The sequence below is a fragment of the Ornithodoros turicata genome, chromosome 2, assembly GCF_037126465.1.
Source record: "Ornithodoros turicata isolate Travis chromosome 2, ASM3712646v1, whole genome shotgun sequence".
In the NCBI taxonomy this organism is placed as follows: Eukaryota; Metazoa; Arthropoda; class Arachnida; order Ixodida; family Argasidae; genus Ornithodoros; species Ornithodoros turicata.
This window is the reverse complement of record NC_088202.1, coordinates 35,098,746-35,116,103: the sequence shown is the minus strand read 5'-3', so window position 1 is coordinate 35,116,103 and position 17,358 is coordinate 35,098,746. Positions and strand designations below refer to the sequence as shown.

The window sequence follows — 17,358 nt, the reverse complement described above, 5'->3', positions numbered from 1 at the left end:
CTCCGTGCTGTCGCATGTTTAGCAGTAGCGGTAAGGCCTTTTCCCCGCGCTCTGGCATACTTAGACTTGATGAGCAGTGTTGCAATTTTACCTGCCGCTAGTATTCTGTTATTCTTTCTCGCATAGAACTATGACAGTGGCGCCACCTGGCGTGATGCCTTGCAACTAGGTGGCCACCTGTCGTCGATCTCTGCAATACCAGCCGCCAACAAGCAACATGGCGGTCGCTGGTCACTCGGGTGTTCCGGAGCAGTTTCTTCTACGCAGCATCGTCGATTTTCGAATAAATTGTTTCTTTCCACTCTATTTCTATCTATTTTTTTCTTTTTATGACTACGAGTATCCGGAAACACACAGCTGGTCTGGACACGAGTTAGATGCTCCCCAATTAGTGTGGTCACTCTCTGGAGGGTGCTGATTACTGTGGGGGTCCTAATTAACTCTACTTGCTAATTTATTCGTGTTTAGACCAGGGTATCCAATGTGACTCCCTCCTTTCTCCCACATACAGCTCAGCGTGCGGAGGGTCGCTTGAGACCCCACTGGCAGCACTCCATAGAGTCCCACATCATGCGACTGTGAGACGAGGAGTGCCTCGGGCACTGGGCGACTTCGCTAGGTGAGGTTACCACGAGACAGCTGCGGGTGTTGGAATGCTATGCGAAGATATTACAAAAGCCGGGCGTCATAACTAGAAGAACAAAAATTGTCACCGACTTAGCGCAACGGGAAATCATAGTTTATTTAGACGCTTCCTCTCCTATGCGGGAGACATCATCAGTGCAAGGCTAGGGACGGGAATGAGGAGCACCAAAACCAGTCTTGCTATTTAAGGGTTTACCGAGACCAGAGTACAGTCCAGGAAGTGTGCCACGGTTGGCATTACATGTTGTTGGCTCCGTTTCTATGTGCCACGACTCGAGGAATTTTCTCGGTCCCCACCGCTGTTCTCACGGCAAGGTGACAGCGCCCTTGTAGTCGAACACGTGTCCCGTTGTCCAGCAGTGGCCCACGAGCTCAGTCGTTGACCTAGTTGCGTTGGTCGCTTTTTCAACATCTCGTCTGTGTTCCTTAATGCAGGTGTCCCGTTTCGTGCCAGTCTCACCTACGTACGTGGCATCACATTCCAAACTTAGCCTATAGACGACACTGCTTTCGCTTCCAGATGGGGTAGGATTTTTGGGCCTTGAGCTGATGTGTCGAAGTTTCATGTGGGGTTTGAAACAAGTCCTTATCCCCAAGGGCAGTAGAGTGCGCCGAATACGCTGTAAAACCTTCCACACATAATGGGACTATCTCAATTATCTCCGTCAATGGGGTTTCGGAGCATATTCGGCGCACTCTACTGCCCTTGGAGGTAACCCGGCATGAAACTTCGACACCTCATTTCAAGGCCCAAAGATCCCACCCCTCCTGGAAGCGAAAGCGATGTCGTCTATAGGCTAAGTTGTTTGGAATGTGATGTCATGTACGTAGGCGAGACAGGCAGGAAACGGGACACCCGCATTAAAGAACACAGATGCGACGTTGAAAAGGCGACCAACGCAACTAGTTCAAAGACTGAGCTCCTGGACCACTGCTGGACAACAGGACACGTCGTCGACTACAAGGGCACCGTCACCTTGGCACGCGAACAGCGGTGGGGACCGAGAAAATTCCTCGAATCCTGGCACATACAAAAGGAGCCAACAGCATGTAATGCCAACCGTAGCCCACTTCCTGGACTGTACTGTGGTCTCGGTAAACCCTTAAATAGCAAGACTGGTTTTGGCGCTCCGCATTCCCATCCCTAGCCTTGCACTGATGATGTCTCCTGCATAGGAGACGAAACGTCTAAATAAATTGTTATTTCCTGTTGCGTTAAGTCGGTGACAATTGTTATTCTCCAGTTGGAATACTACGTTACATTACATCTTGCAAGCGTGACTACCAAGAGGGGAAGGCGATGTCTTCCTTCGCCGTGGCGCGTACATGTCGACGTGAACAAACAGTCGTCCACGAACTTTCTCATGTTCATGGCCGTTGTCTACGTGTTGGAGTAAACTCTCATGTGAATGCTTTAGATCAGTCAATCAATGGCCATCAAAAATATAATGTAAATATTTAGGGTGATTTATGCATAATTCACTCAATATGCCTGAGTGAGTATTGATATGAGTATTTTTGCATGCCTGACACCGGCGCGACAGTCGACAGTAGGTAATTCGGGTAGCTGGATCTGATTTCTTCAGGCCAAGCCCCACAGCTGGTTATCCTCTCAAGCATTACATCATAACTCATTGCAGTCGAACTCCTACTTTTGAGGCATGTTTGCAAACCATTAAACCATGCAATTTAATATTCTGTTCATATTTTCCTAGCAGTTCAACTATTGCTATCGCCCGCGTTTCTCCTGGTTGGGATAGCAGGAAGACAGCTATTATTTATTTATTTATTCTTAATTGTGGGTGAAACCAGGCTTCGGCACACGAAACTGAATCATAAGTAAACCACCGTTGCTTCTTCTTGTCAGGTCCAGCACTCGCGTGCGCGTATCATCGGTTTGTTTCGCACATCCAGCACGGATAGCAAACGCTGCAGACATTACGCATCACAAACATATACTTACCATGGAAGCGTATGCATGGGTTGTGCTTGTCCAACTGCTGGCACCTGATGTTCCGGTCATTCCGGTGACGTTCCAACTGCTTATGTGAGTATGAAGGACAATGATGTCGTACCCTTTGCTGAAAGCAGTCACGCATAAAAAATAAACACGATTAAAAATTACAAACTTCTAGAATAGTAGACCATCTTCGAATCTACACAGTGCAGTTCAAACGAGCTGTGTATGCTACTTCATACGCTCTGGCATAAATTTCTGAACAGAGTCCCGCTGAATGGTCAGTCCTTGTCTTCTCGCGTCCGTTGCTGTTTCGCTCTTCCCGTTACTCGAATCGTCATCTGTCGTTACTCCATCCACGCGCTGTGTTTGTGCTTTCTCCATCATTCCGTGTGCGAACTGTTTGTAAGTCTTTTGCGGCCCTGCACATTGATATTGACATCTGCACCAGTTGTAAGGACTCCTTATACAGATCGAGTGTCTTTTGTATTTTTTATAGATTTTTCAAAATAAAAAGGCTAGGAGAGCAGCATAGATACTACCCATTATTTCGGTTGTGTTATATGTAGGCTCCGAGGTTTTCGGGAAACATTTTTCTGCCAAATTCAGAGGTGGGCGGAGGGAAGTTGGATAATAAACATCAGCATCCAAGTCGGCTGAATTCGGGGTAAAATTTCTGGTATATCATACAGATAAAAATCGGGCTTATCACCAAGCGGCACGCCAATATCGGTCCAACATTGGACGGACGTGGGCTGCCATGATTACCAATATTTGTCCAACGTGGTCTGCTAATATGGGGAGTGCAACCAGCCTCCATATTGGATCAACATGGGTTGCCTATATTGGCAAGCCCATTTTGTCCATAATACGCCAATATCTCCATGATAACGTCAACGTTGAGCCCGCATCATAATAAAGCATTATCCGGTATAATATCCACCCCTCATATTACTTCCAAAGTATATGTAAAAAGGTAACGAAGCTCTCATAAGGCCCTGCGTCTTCAAATCTACGCCATCTTTTTGACAGTTAGCCGTTGTGCGGACAACTACAATTGTGACGCCACCCATGACATCCGTTGACGTCACAGCCGACATCAGTTCACGTGTCACACACTTGCGTTACCGTTTCCCTTCCTTCCCCCTTTCTTTACTTTCCCACTCACCCCACACGCGCTTCGTTTTCCTACTTCCATCGCGACATCGAATAGTTGTTTGAAGGCCGATGAATTGCCTATTTGATCATGGAAGTAGCCCAGAAGAAGAAGAGAGCAATGAAATACAAGACAGAGAACACTTCATGTAAGAGTGCACTGGTAACAAGTTTAATCACAAATCACTCACAGTAACATATGACAACTCCTGCGAACATTTAGAGGTTTATGTATACTAGCCTGACGTTTACAGATTCCGCATTCAGTAAGTACAAGACATTTTGTGGTGTACTTATGATCGCATAGGGGTCCTGCTCAAGTTTAGATTACAAGAAAGCTTTCAAAGCAGCTAGTCCAGTCCACCATCACACATCACTGGAACACAAGGTCTACAATCTGTGGGAGTGCACTATGCAATATATACAACTGGCATGACATGGTACCACAGGCAATAACTCTCAATATACAATCTGTATGGCACCTGTAACTTTCGCATTCAGATCACAAGTGAACGCAGGACGCAACAATGCCGCACTCGAAAGGGCATAGAGGGTTACTTCTTCTGGCACATCTGACATAATGCTGTGTGGATTGCTTCACTATTTTATAAAGTGTTGAGTAATTCAAGGTAGCAATTCTCAGACACTGAGGGAGGGCAAATAGCAGCAAGTGTGTGTGGCCCCTTGTACACGGTATATGCACATGGCAGTCGACCTGAGACATTCAAAACAACACAATGCAACGCACAAAATGCATAGTAAGCCAAGCCACACTATATTACTCAGAAAAACAGTCCGTACTACGAATATGTTTCTAAGCTCCCCAGAAGCATTTTCGTGCTCTTCACGTGCATCGAGCAAAATTATGATTCAGGTTAAACAAATATGTACAAACAGCAGTCCAACAATTACAACCTCAGCCTTGCAACTTGTCCTGCTGCCCTCAGATGCACTGCAGTGAATATTGGGCTTTGCTCTCTGCAGTTTATTTTCTATCTGCCGATCCAAAAAACTCTTGCCATTTTTGGTGGACCGGTTTATTCAAGGCTGACCGAAGATCCTGATACGGCATTTCGAAGGGAGTAACGTCAGCAGAAAGGGCTGTGCAGTAGCAGCCCGATCTTCCCTCTTGTTACCAGGTATACCAGTGTGGCTTGGCACCCAACAGAACTTCAAACGAAAACCTCTGGTGAGCACCACGCTAGCCAAATATTGTGCTCGTTGTACCAGGTGCTTTTTCTTTGCTGTTTGTGTACATTGCATACGACCTGGAGAGTGGAAAGAGAGTCTGCGTATATGATAGAGGATTTTATGCGAGTTTGTAACATGAAATTTAAAGCTAAGATGACTGCATAAACATCTGCTGTAAATATTGATGCCACATTGTTCAACCGATGACAGCGTGTACTGCAGTACTGGACTTTGAGCCGTCTGTATATATTTCGATGTGTTCCGGAATGATTTGTTTCATGTCTTCAAATTCCTGCTGCAGTACCTGCATAGGGGTTTCATACTTGTCGTACTTTAATAGTGAGCAATTGTACTCTGGTGGAGACTGCGACGGTGGAATCCCCTAAGGGGATTCCACGACAAAACAATTATATGGAGTAAAGCCGTATTGTTCAGCATCTCTTGCAAGTCGCATGCTGAATGGAGCTATGACAGTGGGTCTACTGATAAAGAGGGGTTCAAAACATGCACGCCTTTCTAGAGACCATTCTTTAGCTTCGCCATAAAGGCTTTCAACCAGAGAGGTTCTGAAACCACCTGATCTCAACCGTAGCCCTTGATGGTGTATCGGGTTTAGAATTTTCAATACAGACTGACGAGCTGTACCATACACAATGCTGTCATAATAGAGTTTTGAGCGGGTTGTTGAAGTGTATTCCCTGTGCAGCATTTTCCTGTCTGCACCCCAAGACCTGTGTGCCAATATTTTTAGTAGATTTGGAGATTTTGTACACTTAACCTTCAAGCTTTTTAGGTGAGGCAGAAATATGAGCTTTTTGTCGAATATGACCCAGAGAAAGTTGTGTTCCTACTGAACCGGAAAATCGTGGCCATCGAGGCTGGGTGGTGGAAACCCTCCCCTAACTCTCGAGAATGGGACACAGATTGTCTTCTCTGGAGAAAATTTAAACCCGTTCTCGGAAGACCATTTCACTAGGTTATTTATTGCAAGCTGTATTTGTCGCTCACATATTCGGTTTGCGGAGCTACGTACTAGATAACTGTATATTGTCCACATTCAGATATTTAGGAACGGTTGGACACAGAATTGATCTTTACCAGAAATAGTGACACACTCAAAACAGACCCATGTGGCACACTATTTTCTTGCACAAATGGACATGACAGAGTTGTTCGTAGTTGAACTCCAATTGTTCCGTGTTAGAGGAAATTTGCAATACATCTAAGGAGACGACCTTGTATTCCGAAGGTCTAGCAGTATACCATGTACTGGTATCGTAGGCTTTTTCTAGATAAAAAAAATACAGGCAGACAATGGTGTCTCCGCACAAATGCCTCATGCATGGTCGTCTCTAGACGGATCAGGTGACCCATCGTCGAACGCCTGGACTGAAAATGACGTTCCAACTGAGTTAGACATTTGTTTTCCTCCAGGAAGAGGACCAGCCGGTTATTAACCGTTCGCTCGAACGTCTTGCCAAAGCAGCTCGTAAGAGCGATGGGCCTATAACTGCTTGGATTTGAAGCATCCTTTCCGGGGTTCAAGAATGGAATAACTGTAGCCATTTTCCACATGGATGGAAGTGTACCCTCTACCCACACCTGATTAAAAAATCTAAGCAAGATTTTTTTCACTCCTCTGACATGTGACTTAGCATAGAATTTGTCACCCGTTCTGGGCCTGGAACAGTTGCTTTTACAGCCGATAACGCTCTCAAAAGCTCTATGAAAGTAAAGGGTTCGTTATATGTATGCCCATCACCACTACTAACAGGAATGTTTTTGTTTCTCAGACCTCTTTTTAACTTTGAGAGACTGTTTACTATAGTGGGAATAAGCTTGAAATGCTTTCGAAGTGCTTCCCCAGGTGCATTAGCCTGTTCTTCCAGGCTTTCAGATACTTGACCATTTACTTCTAATAGAGGGACAGAGTGACCAATATGTTCCCCTCTGATTTTTCGAAGTTTATCCCAAACTGCTACCAAGAGGATCGTTTAGCTTGCTTACATGTCCACCTGGCCTTCTCTCTTGCCTTTTTAAAGAATAAAATATTTTGTGATGTAGGGTACCGTCGAAACCGACTCCACGCATGATTTTGAAGTTTGCGGATTTCCTCGCATTCACTGTCCACCAGGGCTTAGGTCGCTTTGGCAGTTTACCAGATGTTTGTGGTATGAATTTTTGGGCTGCCTCAAGAATTATGTTGGTGTCAAGGTCATTAGTTCCGTCGATTGTCATCGTGTACAAAGAAATCAGTGATAAATCACGTTTTTCTGAAAATTGCTTCCAATCGGTGTGTTCGAGTTTCCACTTGGGAGGACGTGTCGATAGGGTACTGATGACGCAGTTGTATGTCAGCACCACTGGGAAGTGGTCACTCCCCAGTGGGTTTTCCTCTACGGTTCATTCCATATCTTGCACCAGTGATGGACTGCAAAAAGAGAGATCTAAGTCTGAGAAGGATTGAGTAGATGAACGCGTGTACACGGGTCTTCCAGTATAATAATTTAACATATCGAAGACGTCAACAGAAGTCTATCACTTTTTCCTCTTGTGTCTGTTCTTGCACTGCCCCAACCCCAAAAACACGCTGACATCCCTGACTCATCCTGAGGATGTCACTGTGAGACAGAAATGACATCCTGGAAATACCCCCACATGATCGTCAATTTGTTAAAAAAGTGTTGGAATGAGACTCCACAGATGATCCTAGCGAGAACATGTGGGGACGAAAATGGGATAGTCTCAGGAGCACTATAGCATCATCTTCTGCACGTAGTTATAGTGAATCTTCTTTCATTTCTCCCTTTTAGAAGTGAGCAGACGTTTACAGTGGAAACCAACTCTTTTTTTAAGTTTTTCAACCTCGGCCATCAGCTTGTCATTTTCCGTTTCCCCTCTTCGATTGTTTTCCATGAGGAAGAATGGGTGCCGCGGTATAAAATATAAAAATATAAAAGGTCCTGTGCTACTAAGCCTAAGGCAGCCCTTTGAAAGAAATATGCGGCTATGGCATTTCCTTTCGCAGATAAAACATATACTATATATTGCTTGTCTTGCGAACTGCCGCATGTGTGAGAGTCCTCCTAGCATCTCGGCGAAAAACGAAGGGTGAGGTACCTAAGTTTAATTCAATTGTATGTATAAGCAGCGCTGCAGTGACGAATTCCTTGGAGTATTAGGTTACAACCAAGTTAACGTCGGTGTTTCCTACTTTGTTTATTTAAAACATCCATCGAAAGTCAGGCACATCTTCCATGGAAATGCTCCGTGTGACATCCCGTCATGGACCTTGCCCGGATGTTCATGGCAACAAAGATCACAATGAAAGATCTACGAAACATATTTTATCGAACACTGAACCCAGTGCATGGAGTAGCCATTGAAATAATTCAATTTGTATTTGTACCCCTGTATTTTTTGTATTTTCTCTTTGTAGTATTTTTGTATCATCACTGCTGGTTTGGTTGAATTTGGTTATGACAAACAAATCGGGACACTAATTAATGGGTGCAGGCATTGAAATGCACAACGCAGTATTAAACTAATTTACTTCTCCTATATATGTCCTCCGGCTGACGGCCGCAGGAGGTACACAAATGAATATCACTGGAAGATCCCATGATGACACTCTCTGGATCTCCTCCGGACATCCCATCACGGACGAGCACGCGATGACACTTTGAGGATGTCCTGAGGATCACGAGTGTTCTTGGGGAAAGGTTATGGACATTAAAGTCACCTGCAAGAATAAAGCATTTGGAAGCTGGGTGCAAAAATATTCTGTCTTTTTGTGTGTAGGTTTCTGATGGTGGGAGGTAAACTGAGCAGATGGTGACGATTTTGTCTACACACATCTGCACAGCCACAGCCTCCAAGTTTGTAGTCAGGTGAATTTCTTCCGTTGGAAAAGAACCTCGTGTTACAATCGCTAAGCCTCGAGATGATCAGGATGTGTCTGATCGATCTTTTCGAAAAATGTTATGCGCAGTGGATTTGGTGTGTTTGTGCTTAAATAATCATCACCTTTCTACCAGCTGTTTTCTCTACGCGGATGACACCAACATATTCATAGAATCTGATAATCTTTCATCTCTATTCTCTAAAGCAAACAGTGTCCTTGACAGGTATCGCTACTGGCTACTGTGTAACAGATTAGTTATTAACCTGGAGAAGACATCATATATCGTCTTTCACCCTCCTCAGAAGCGTCTTGACGTTAGTGACAAACAACTTCACTTCGGGAACTATGCTCTTACACGTGTTGCTTCAGTGCGCTTTTTAGGTGTAATTCTACATGAACATCTAAACTGGCAGCCACATATCACTTCGGTCCGTAACAAAATATCTGGGGGGCTCTACGCGCTTTCAAAACTACGGCACTTAGTTCCGACCTCAATGCTCCTGAACGTTTACTATGCGCTGGTGCACTCGCATATAAACTACGGCCTCGAGGTATATGGCCTGACGTACACTTCTCATCTTCGTCCCTTACTCGTAGCCCAGACGCGAGCCCTGAGAATTATGCTTTCTTTGAACCCCCGGGACCATGTGTCATTTGCGTTTCCTCTACTCTCTGTGCTTAACATCTTCGACCTCCTGAAATATAAGATGTCACTATTGATGCATACTTTTTTCTATGGGACAGCCGACCGATTCGAACTGCAGCTGCACATTCCTCACACATCTTACTCCCTTAGGAGTCTACAACTTTCTCTCTACAGCCCCACCTTCCGCACTAACCTTGGATTCTTCTCTGTTTCTGCTTTTGGCACTCGTCTGTGGAACGAGCTTCCTATTGCCATACGATCCATCGATAAGTATGCAGCGTTCAAACACTCTTGCCGAGCCTATTTTCGAGGCAGTTATGTTGATCCTTGTGTTTAAAAATGTATAATCATGCATAGGTTATGTACATATCCGTTACCTTTTGCAGTTTCTGTGTCTTCTCTTTTTTTTTCTTTTTTCTTCTTTTCCTTCGAGGTATGTTATCTAATAGGTTATGTATGCATTTTGTTTTCTCTGCTTTTCTTTTGCTTCTTTCTTTTGCTTTGCTCTTGTTTTCTCTGCATTTGTGTAAAATTATGCACGTGGGTATAAGGACCGTTTTACAGGGTTCGCCCTCACGGTCCTCTTGTACTTTGTAATCGTACATTGCACTAATAAAGGAATCTTGAATCTTGAATCTTGAATAAGTTTCTTGAATTCAGAAACATGCTGCACCGTACTTGCCAAAAAGATCGTTCACGTCATCAAGGTTCGAAATTAGCCCACGGCAGTTTCACTGAAGGATCTTTCCGCCCTTAATTATGGCAGCACCAAGGAGAAAGAAATGCATACAGCAAACTTCTGCCGTTCAGGAACATTATACAGCATTATATATTTGTTTGGGGCTGCTCAGAGAAGCACTTATTTCTTCTTTGGGCCTGTTATTGGCTGCTTCGGAACTTTTCTCCGAACACCAGCCAATTCTTTTGGCGATATATCGGCGAGAGAAATATTGCTCCCTCAAAGGTTGCCTTCGAGTTTTCTTTGACGCTTGGGGCTCGCGCTCGTGACCGAGCCTTGCGAGCTCATGTCGTCATCACAATCCATGGAGCTAAGCTCCAAGGTTAGTGATGACGATGGTGGCGCCTGTGAAGAAGACGCCACGAAAAGGTTTGAGAAACTGCAGCTACTGCTGCAGGAGAAGCTGACGTCTGAGAAAGAGCTAAGTGTTCGATACATGTTTGTGTTTAGCATGAGACCATTCGTGGGTTTTTTATGACACAGTTGCAAAAGGTTTCGGAAAAGGTAAAGGAGAAGCCTTCTCCCTGTCTTATGGGAAGCTCAGCCTTTTTGTTACTTTAATGTTCATTACTTCTTTCTCGAATTTCCACCTCGGGCAAGACCTAGAGTATGAAGGGTGGTCACCTGTGCAATTGAAGTAGTGATCAGGCCCTTCGCACTGTTTAGAGTCATGGCCCTGCTTGTTCGAGCCGGCGCAGCACGCAGACCCTCTACATGTATCTAAAGGGTATCCATAGCCGTTGCACTTAAACCACCTGAGAGGGTTGGGAATATATGGCCGCACTTCCGCAGTCAGATACCCCACCTTCAGTCTTTCAGGTACAGTTGGACTGTTTCTTGGACTGGACCCTTCTCCTTTCATCCCCTCGGCACGGTACAGATAACACCTTGGGACCGGGGGCTGGGGTCAGTATTGGCGCCACTCATCAAATACCAGCCGAAGACAGTGCTCCCTGCGGGGAGTTTCATCACGGACGGGCCTGCTGGGCACTGTGATGATGGCATGTTGTCTGCTGTGTTCCCCAATGCTTCTGCTTTATGCTATATGGTGTCAACATACGTCTGTACAACAATGCATGCATCTGTTTTACTCCTTTTAAGTTCATGCTGATATAATGACAGCGACACAGAAAATACTGCTCGTTTCTATGTTTTTGTTGGCCCCATACATACCAGCACTGTATGAAGGGCACTTAAGTGTCGGGACAGCATCCCACCTGAGCCTTCCTATGTGTAAAAGTGCAGTCTGTGCCAAGGGTTGTGCATAGAACAAGGCGTGGTGCCAAGAAAACAGAACAGCTCAACAGCTTCACGTCACAAAAATCCAGCCATGCTAGCACCTGTAAAATTGTTCCCATTATAAGTAGATGTTACACAAAAATGTAGATATTATATTACGCGAGAACTGGCCGGTATCCCAAACATGCATCATACTGTGACACAACAAGTCCCAGAGCTCACTGCAACACCATGCTCAAATGTACAACCACCAAATGCACTCAGAAGCAAGCACGAAAGCATGCCCAAAATCAGGCCTAGGAGCAACATAGCTGGAGCATGCCAAATAGCTCCAGAACCCATCCAAATATGGGAAGAAGAAGAAATCATGCGACAAGCTCGTGCCTCTATGTGAGGTGCAGTGGTGTTCAAATTCGGTCGCCCAATATGAGAAACAGGAAGGCACGTGTTTAATATTTTGAGTGCTTACCAGCTCATTTGATGTTGACCAATGCGGACAGATGTTCGCGCAGCAACAGCGCTGAAAATCATAGAATACCATTTATGCACCAGCAAACACACCCATGTAGGTGTCACATGCAGTTACTTGACAGTTTTTCTCTTTGTTTGTTTTTCGCTCTATAGGCATCACATCATATCCAAAGCTAACCGCTTGAAGTATGCGTAAATGAGAATAACCGCGGACACATGCATATACACGTATGGCTACGTAGAGACAGCGCAGACACGGGATAAAAGGAGAAACAAGCGCACACGCAGCGCTCTATGTGTGCACTTGTTTCTCCTTTGTGTCCCGTCCTTGCGCTGTTTCTACGTAGTTATGTACCAACTTGCCCAAATATCCGCCTTAACACGTATAGTGCTTCTCGAAACAACAATGGTGCTTCAGGTGCTCACCTCGCAGGATCCTGAAGAAAACGGTAGAAAGTTGTGCCGCTTGTGCGGTGCCGTGAATGACTGTCTTCTCTGCTGTTCAGTAAGCACGCCTATGTGTGCATCTGGATGTGGCTCACGCCTTTACCCAGGTCTGCATAGGGAATATTCTGACTATGTTCACGTTCAGCCTACCTCCAAGTCCCCAAATGTGTAACTCGAGTGTTCTCTTTCGATATGGCAATATAGCAATAAAAACACGAGAGAAAAATGTACAGCAGTCCGTGCGCAAAAACGGAGAAACTTGAGGAACTGTACATACGCGGCCCCCGGACAATAGCAGGTTGCGGAAACTCGTTTACTCTGTCGGACTTCCATGTATGTATACAGCAGGCAAAGAGGTAGTTTCTCCTATATTGAATAACCGAGTAAGGGGGGTGATTAGAACACACCTAGTTTATCTCATCGATGTAAAAAAAAGCTCTTTACCTTTGTATTTGCCTCGCAACACTCAGGTTCGCTCGCGTATCAAAATACCGGCGTTGGAATGACTAATCATTTGTGTCTAATCATTTTCTTCACGAAGCTCTCCTGTGACACGTAACCACGCATTACTATACTCATATTAAGCCAGCCTCGATGGCTTAGTCGCTAGCGTGTTCGCCTTCTGATCCCGAGATCGCGGGTTGGAACCCGGCCGAGGACGCCAGCAACTTGGTGACAGGGTGCAAGCTGCTTAGACACGCCGTCTTCCGCGAGCCGTCTTCCGCGAGGGAGGTTAAATACGGGGTGCCGTGTGATGAGCTTTCATCGCACGTTAAAGAACCCTCAGGAGAGCAAAAGCAATCCACAGACCGACCTCTGTGGCATCGCTCATGATCTCAGTTGTCTCACGACGTAAACCCCCAATTATTACTAATCATATTAAATTTGACCAGGTATTTTGCAACAAACGATAACTCACACATTCGGCGTCTGCTCTTGTCGTGTAGTCTATCGAGCAGCGGTCAAACTACTCGTCTATTTCGCGTGGGATCTTCGATATAGTGGTGGTGAACGAGGAGCAAAATGACACTATAGTTTCGAAATTGACTAGAACTGATGCGACCGTCCCTTTAGACTGAGGGAATAGACGTATGATGGAATGATATTAAACGGTAGGTAAACACACGGTAAACAAGACTTTCGTGCACGAGAATGCACTTCACGTTTCAAAAATGTGAACAACGTACAGGCACATATACAGTTGACGGGGGAGTTTTAGCACGAGCGGGAGACAGGGTGATGGAAAGGAAAGAAATACAGGTAAAACTCAAAAGAACAAAAATACAAAACGTACGGGTATCAGAAGCGCAACATAACAAATCGAGCCTGGGGGTCGACACAGGAAGCGAGAACGCATGTATGTGACATTCCAGGAATTAAGGGGGGAAAAGGGGTTATGGGGATGGAATGACGACACAGGTGCGGAGTACAAACGTGACCAGTGGGCCTTGAGAACGCGAAGGAGAAAATACGAGAAGAAAAATTGATAGTCGGTTTAATGTTATGCGTGTGTTTATCATTAGTTAATTTTACTTTTTATTTCACGCGAAAATGATATTGTAAGAGTATCAGCGGGTTATATAATGGTAGTGGGCCTGCGTAGGTGCTCAAACCGTGAGGCTTCAGAGATTGGAATTTTGCGATTACAAAGGATTCGCGATTTTACGCTTCATGTAGGTGATATAACCCGATCGTTACTTAAACCAGAGCTGAAATCAGCGCTTTATCCAAAGGACTGAGCTTTGTCCCCACTCCTCATGGTGTTGATGAATTTGAAATTCCAAATGATCTCCAAAATTTAGGCAGACGAATGCACCCGCAAATATTTTTTTCACGGCAGTGCACGCACTGAGGTAACGCCATTTAAGAAGCCTCCCGTCTGGACCCCCGACCCATCAAAGACTAGCCCTATGATCGACAATTACATCAAAGTAGTATCCAATGACACTAATTGCATGCTTAACAATATTGATAACCGGGGATCATTTAATTTGGAAGAAAGGATAGCAGTACGGAATCTTAAATCTCGTCGTGATATCAGGCCCGCTGATAAAGGCGGGGAAATTGTCTTGATGAATACTTCAGGCTATATAAGCAACGCAAATGAGCACCTCAGTGATGCTAGGTTTTTGCAAGCCTCTTGACTCTGACCCCAGTCCACTATTTTGTCCAACAATTCACCAAAAGATCAGTGCGCTGATCTCTTGCAATTATATTTCACGTAACATTACGGGCTTCATTAGACCCAAAAATGCTACTCCAGGCTCATTCTACCTATTGATTGAAGTGCCACTACGGACTCAATCTTGTGTCTTCAGAATCCTACCAAGGTTATGTTACTGAAATCTTCTTGTCTCACTTTACATTCCGGCACTATATTTTGGCTCTACGTGACGCGAAAGCTAGAGAAAATTATGTTTTATTTTTGAGAACTGTGACATCATGTTAGGCTCCGGGGGGCTCACTTTTTACACTCTGTTAGCGGAGGACTACCTGACATATCATCCGACCGCCGCAACCTTCGTGAAAACACAAAGGAGGGAGAAGACATCTCTCCCATTTCCCCCTCTTTCGATCAGCCTCACATGACTTCTCCACCACGTGACCCTCCACGGACATCGGCGTCGTTGCTACAAGAGCAGTGCTCTTTCCAGAACATGACATCATTGTAACTTGTCGGCTTATGATTCCGTCACACGCTGGTTGCGTCATTGAAACTTGTGGAGGCTCAGCAGATCTTCAAAAATTGACAGAAATGCAGAGCGTTCGTAAACAGGATTGAAATTTCACAGGATTTGAAAAAAATTGAAGTATATAATCCTTCAGGCATATTCTTTTCATGAACTAAATAAAATAAACACTGTTTGCTGTGTCCGGAGTGGCACTTCAAGGTACACAAGGAAAACAACCCCGGCAGGCCTATAATATCAGGAAAACACACCTACCGAAAATCTTTCTCCACTTTTAGGTTTTCATTAAACACATTCCTCCGCTTCTCCCCTCTTACGTCAAAGACACCAATGACTTTCTCCTCAGCGTCAGTTCTATTAATACCCAGAACAGAGACTTGAGCAACGTCATCTTGGCTAATATGGATGTTACATCCCTTTATACAAGCATACCACGTGATGAATGTCTCGTAGCGATGAACGTTTTCATTGAATCTCTCCCGTATGAAGTTCTCCAGACATACGTTGCCCTGTCGCTTCTTGAGCTGGTGTTCATTTATAACAACTTGATATTTAACGAAAAATATTTTGTCCAAATTCAAGGCGCAGCAATGGGATCACGCGTGTCTCCCAACTATGCGAATCTTTTCATGGGGCAATTCGAAGAAAAAGCATTAGCCCCCATCCTTCCCGATGAGGCCTTTATACCCGTATTCACCAACCGACTTAAACCATCGGTTTAGTGACGTCGGGTTTAAATCGATCACGTGTGACCTTCGCTCGCCAATCCTGGCACAAAGCCCAGTGCGCCGAAGGCCGCTGTCGTGAAGCCCATGGCGACCTCCATGTACGGCGCATGCGCATTTTGCTAGAGTCTGCCAGAGGCGACGATGGCCGGTAGGACTAATCTCCGGTTCACGGAGAATTTTTCATCAAATCCTGGGTAAGTTCTGATTGATATAGCTATTAGGAACTCTCAGTAAGCGGATTTTTTTCACAATGGCACCAGTGTTTGCCTCGAATATTCCATTTCGATGACAGGCTCATGCAACTTATACCCTAGTTACACTAGCTTTCTCAACCACGGTTGAGTCGACTGCAGTCGAATGGCTCAACCACTGATCTCGATTGTAAAAGGCTGGATCGCGGATAGGGAGCGCGAGCGTGAAGAAACCGGCCGCCATCTTACTGTACCCACAACAGTCGCCGCAGCGATCATGGCAACTTCTTGCAATTACGGTCGTACCAACCGTACTGGCAAGGTTACAGGGCCTAAATTTATACAGGTGAGTCACTCTTCATCAAGGAATAAATAGGCGTCCATTCTGTATATTTAGTTGCCCATTATGAAGTGTTTTTTTGCCCAAAACGAGCACTGGATGCAGGTTGCTTGATCGCTCTTCCGACGTTCAATCGAGCACACTTGCATTTTACCCGGCGGCAAATACAGTTTGAGTGCATAATATGCTTGAAAGAACACGTTACACTACACAGGTAGTGTTGTCATTAATATATGTGCGAGCACTCGAGCGCTTTTTTGCATGCATTGCTAGCATGGTACACCGTGTTCTCTGCGGAAGCAAGTGCCACATTCATTTCTTTGAATTACCTTCGCGCACAAGTTCGGTATTACGTCATAATGAGATTGTCACCTTTTTTCATGTATTGGTATTGTTTTGTGCCTTGGTTTGATTTGTGACAAAGAATCCTACGTAACGGTGGTGTGGCGCGACTTGAATAACGCCTTTGTGTCTGAGCTGTATCGTCAGCTTGTTACGATAGTAATAATTTGTAGCGTGTCGCGCTATTTGTAGCAGTTTTTAAGGCAAAAGTGGTTTCTCAATACAGGTTTCGTCATGAGGGCTACCCAGTGAATAATCTGTGCAGGATGATACGGCTGGGTGTACAGGTAAGTATCACGTTCCTCATCCACTGGTTTCTACTTTACAGGAAGGAACAACCTCAGTGCACGCACTGTGGTTAGCCTCTCTCAGTTTTGCATATTTTCTTACATGTTCACATCAGAAACACACCTTACACTTTAGGCTCCTTCACCCAGCAATATAATAATTAGAGATTATAATTCTTTTTAGAAGAGTTCCCCATATTCTTTTTGGAATAGTTTTTAATCTTTTGAATTTTTAGAAGATACAGGGATTGTAAACCATGTTTTAAACTGATGTTTTAACATTTGTCCAATGCATTTATTAAACAACATATTCATTTTTAACTGGTTACACCCAAACCAATGTTCAGATGTATTATTTCCTTTGTTGTCGATGCACCATAAAAATT

At 44.7% G+C, this 17,358-nt stretch overlaps 1 protein-coding gene and 1 long non-coding RNA gene across 2 annotated transcripts in view; both read right to left on the bottom strand.

The window, feature by feature from the left end:
- LOC135383348 (uncharacterized) overlaps positions 1 to 17,358 on the bottom strand; it is a 499,267-nt gene that overhangs the window by 279,309 nt on the left and 202,600 nt on the right. The window lies entirely within an intron of this gene.
- The window catches only part of LOC135383347 (uncharacterized), a 285,601-nt gene that overhangs the window by 86,465 nt on the left and 181,778 nt on the right, over positions 1 to 17,358 (bottom strand). The window contains exon 6 of the mRNA XM_064612843.1: positions 2,609 to 2,726. Coding sequence (XP_064468913.1) covers positions 2,609 to 2,726 — 118 coding nt within the window. The remainder of the gene's footprint in view (positions 1 to 2,608; positions 2,727 to 17,358) is intronic.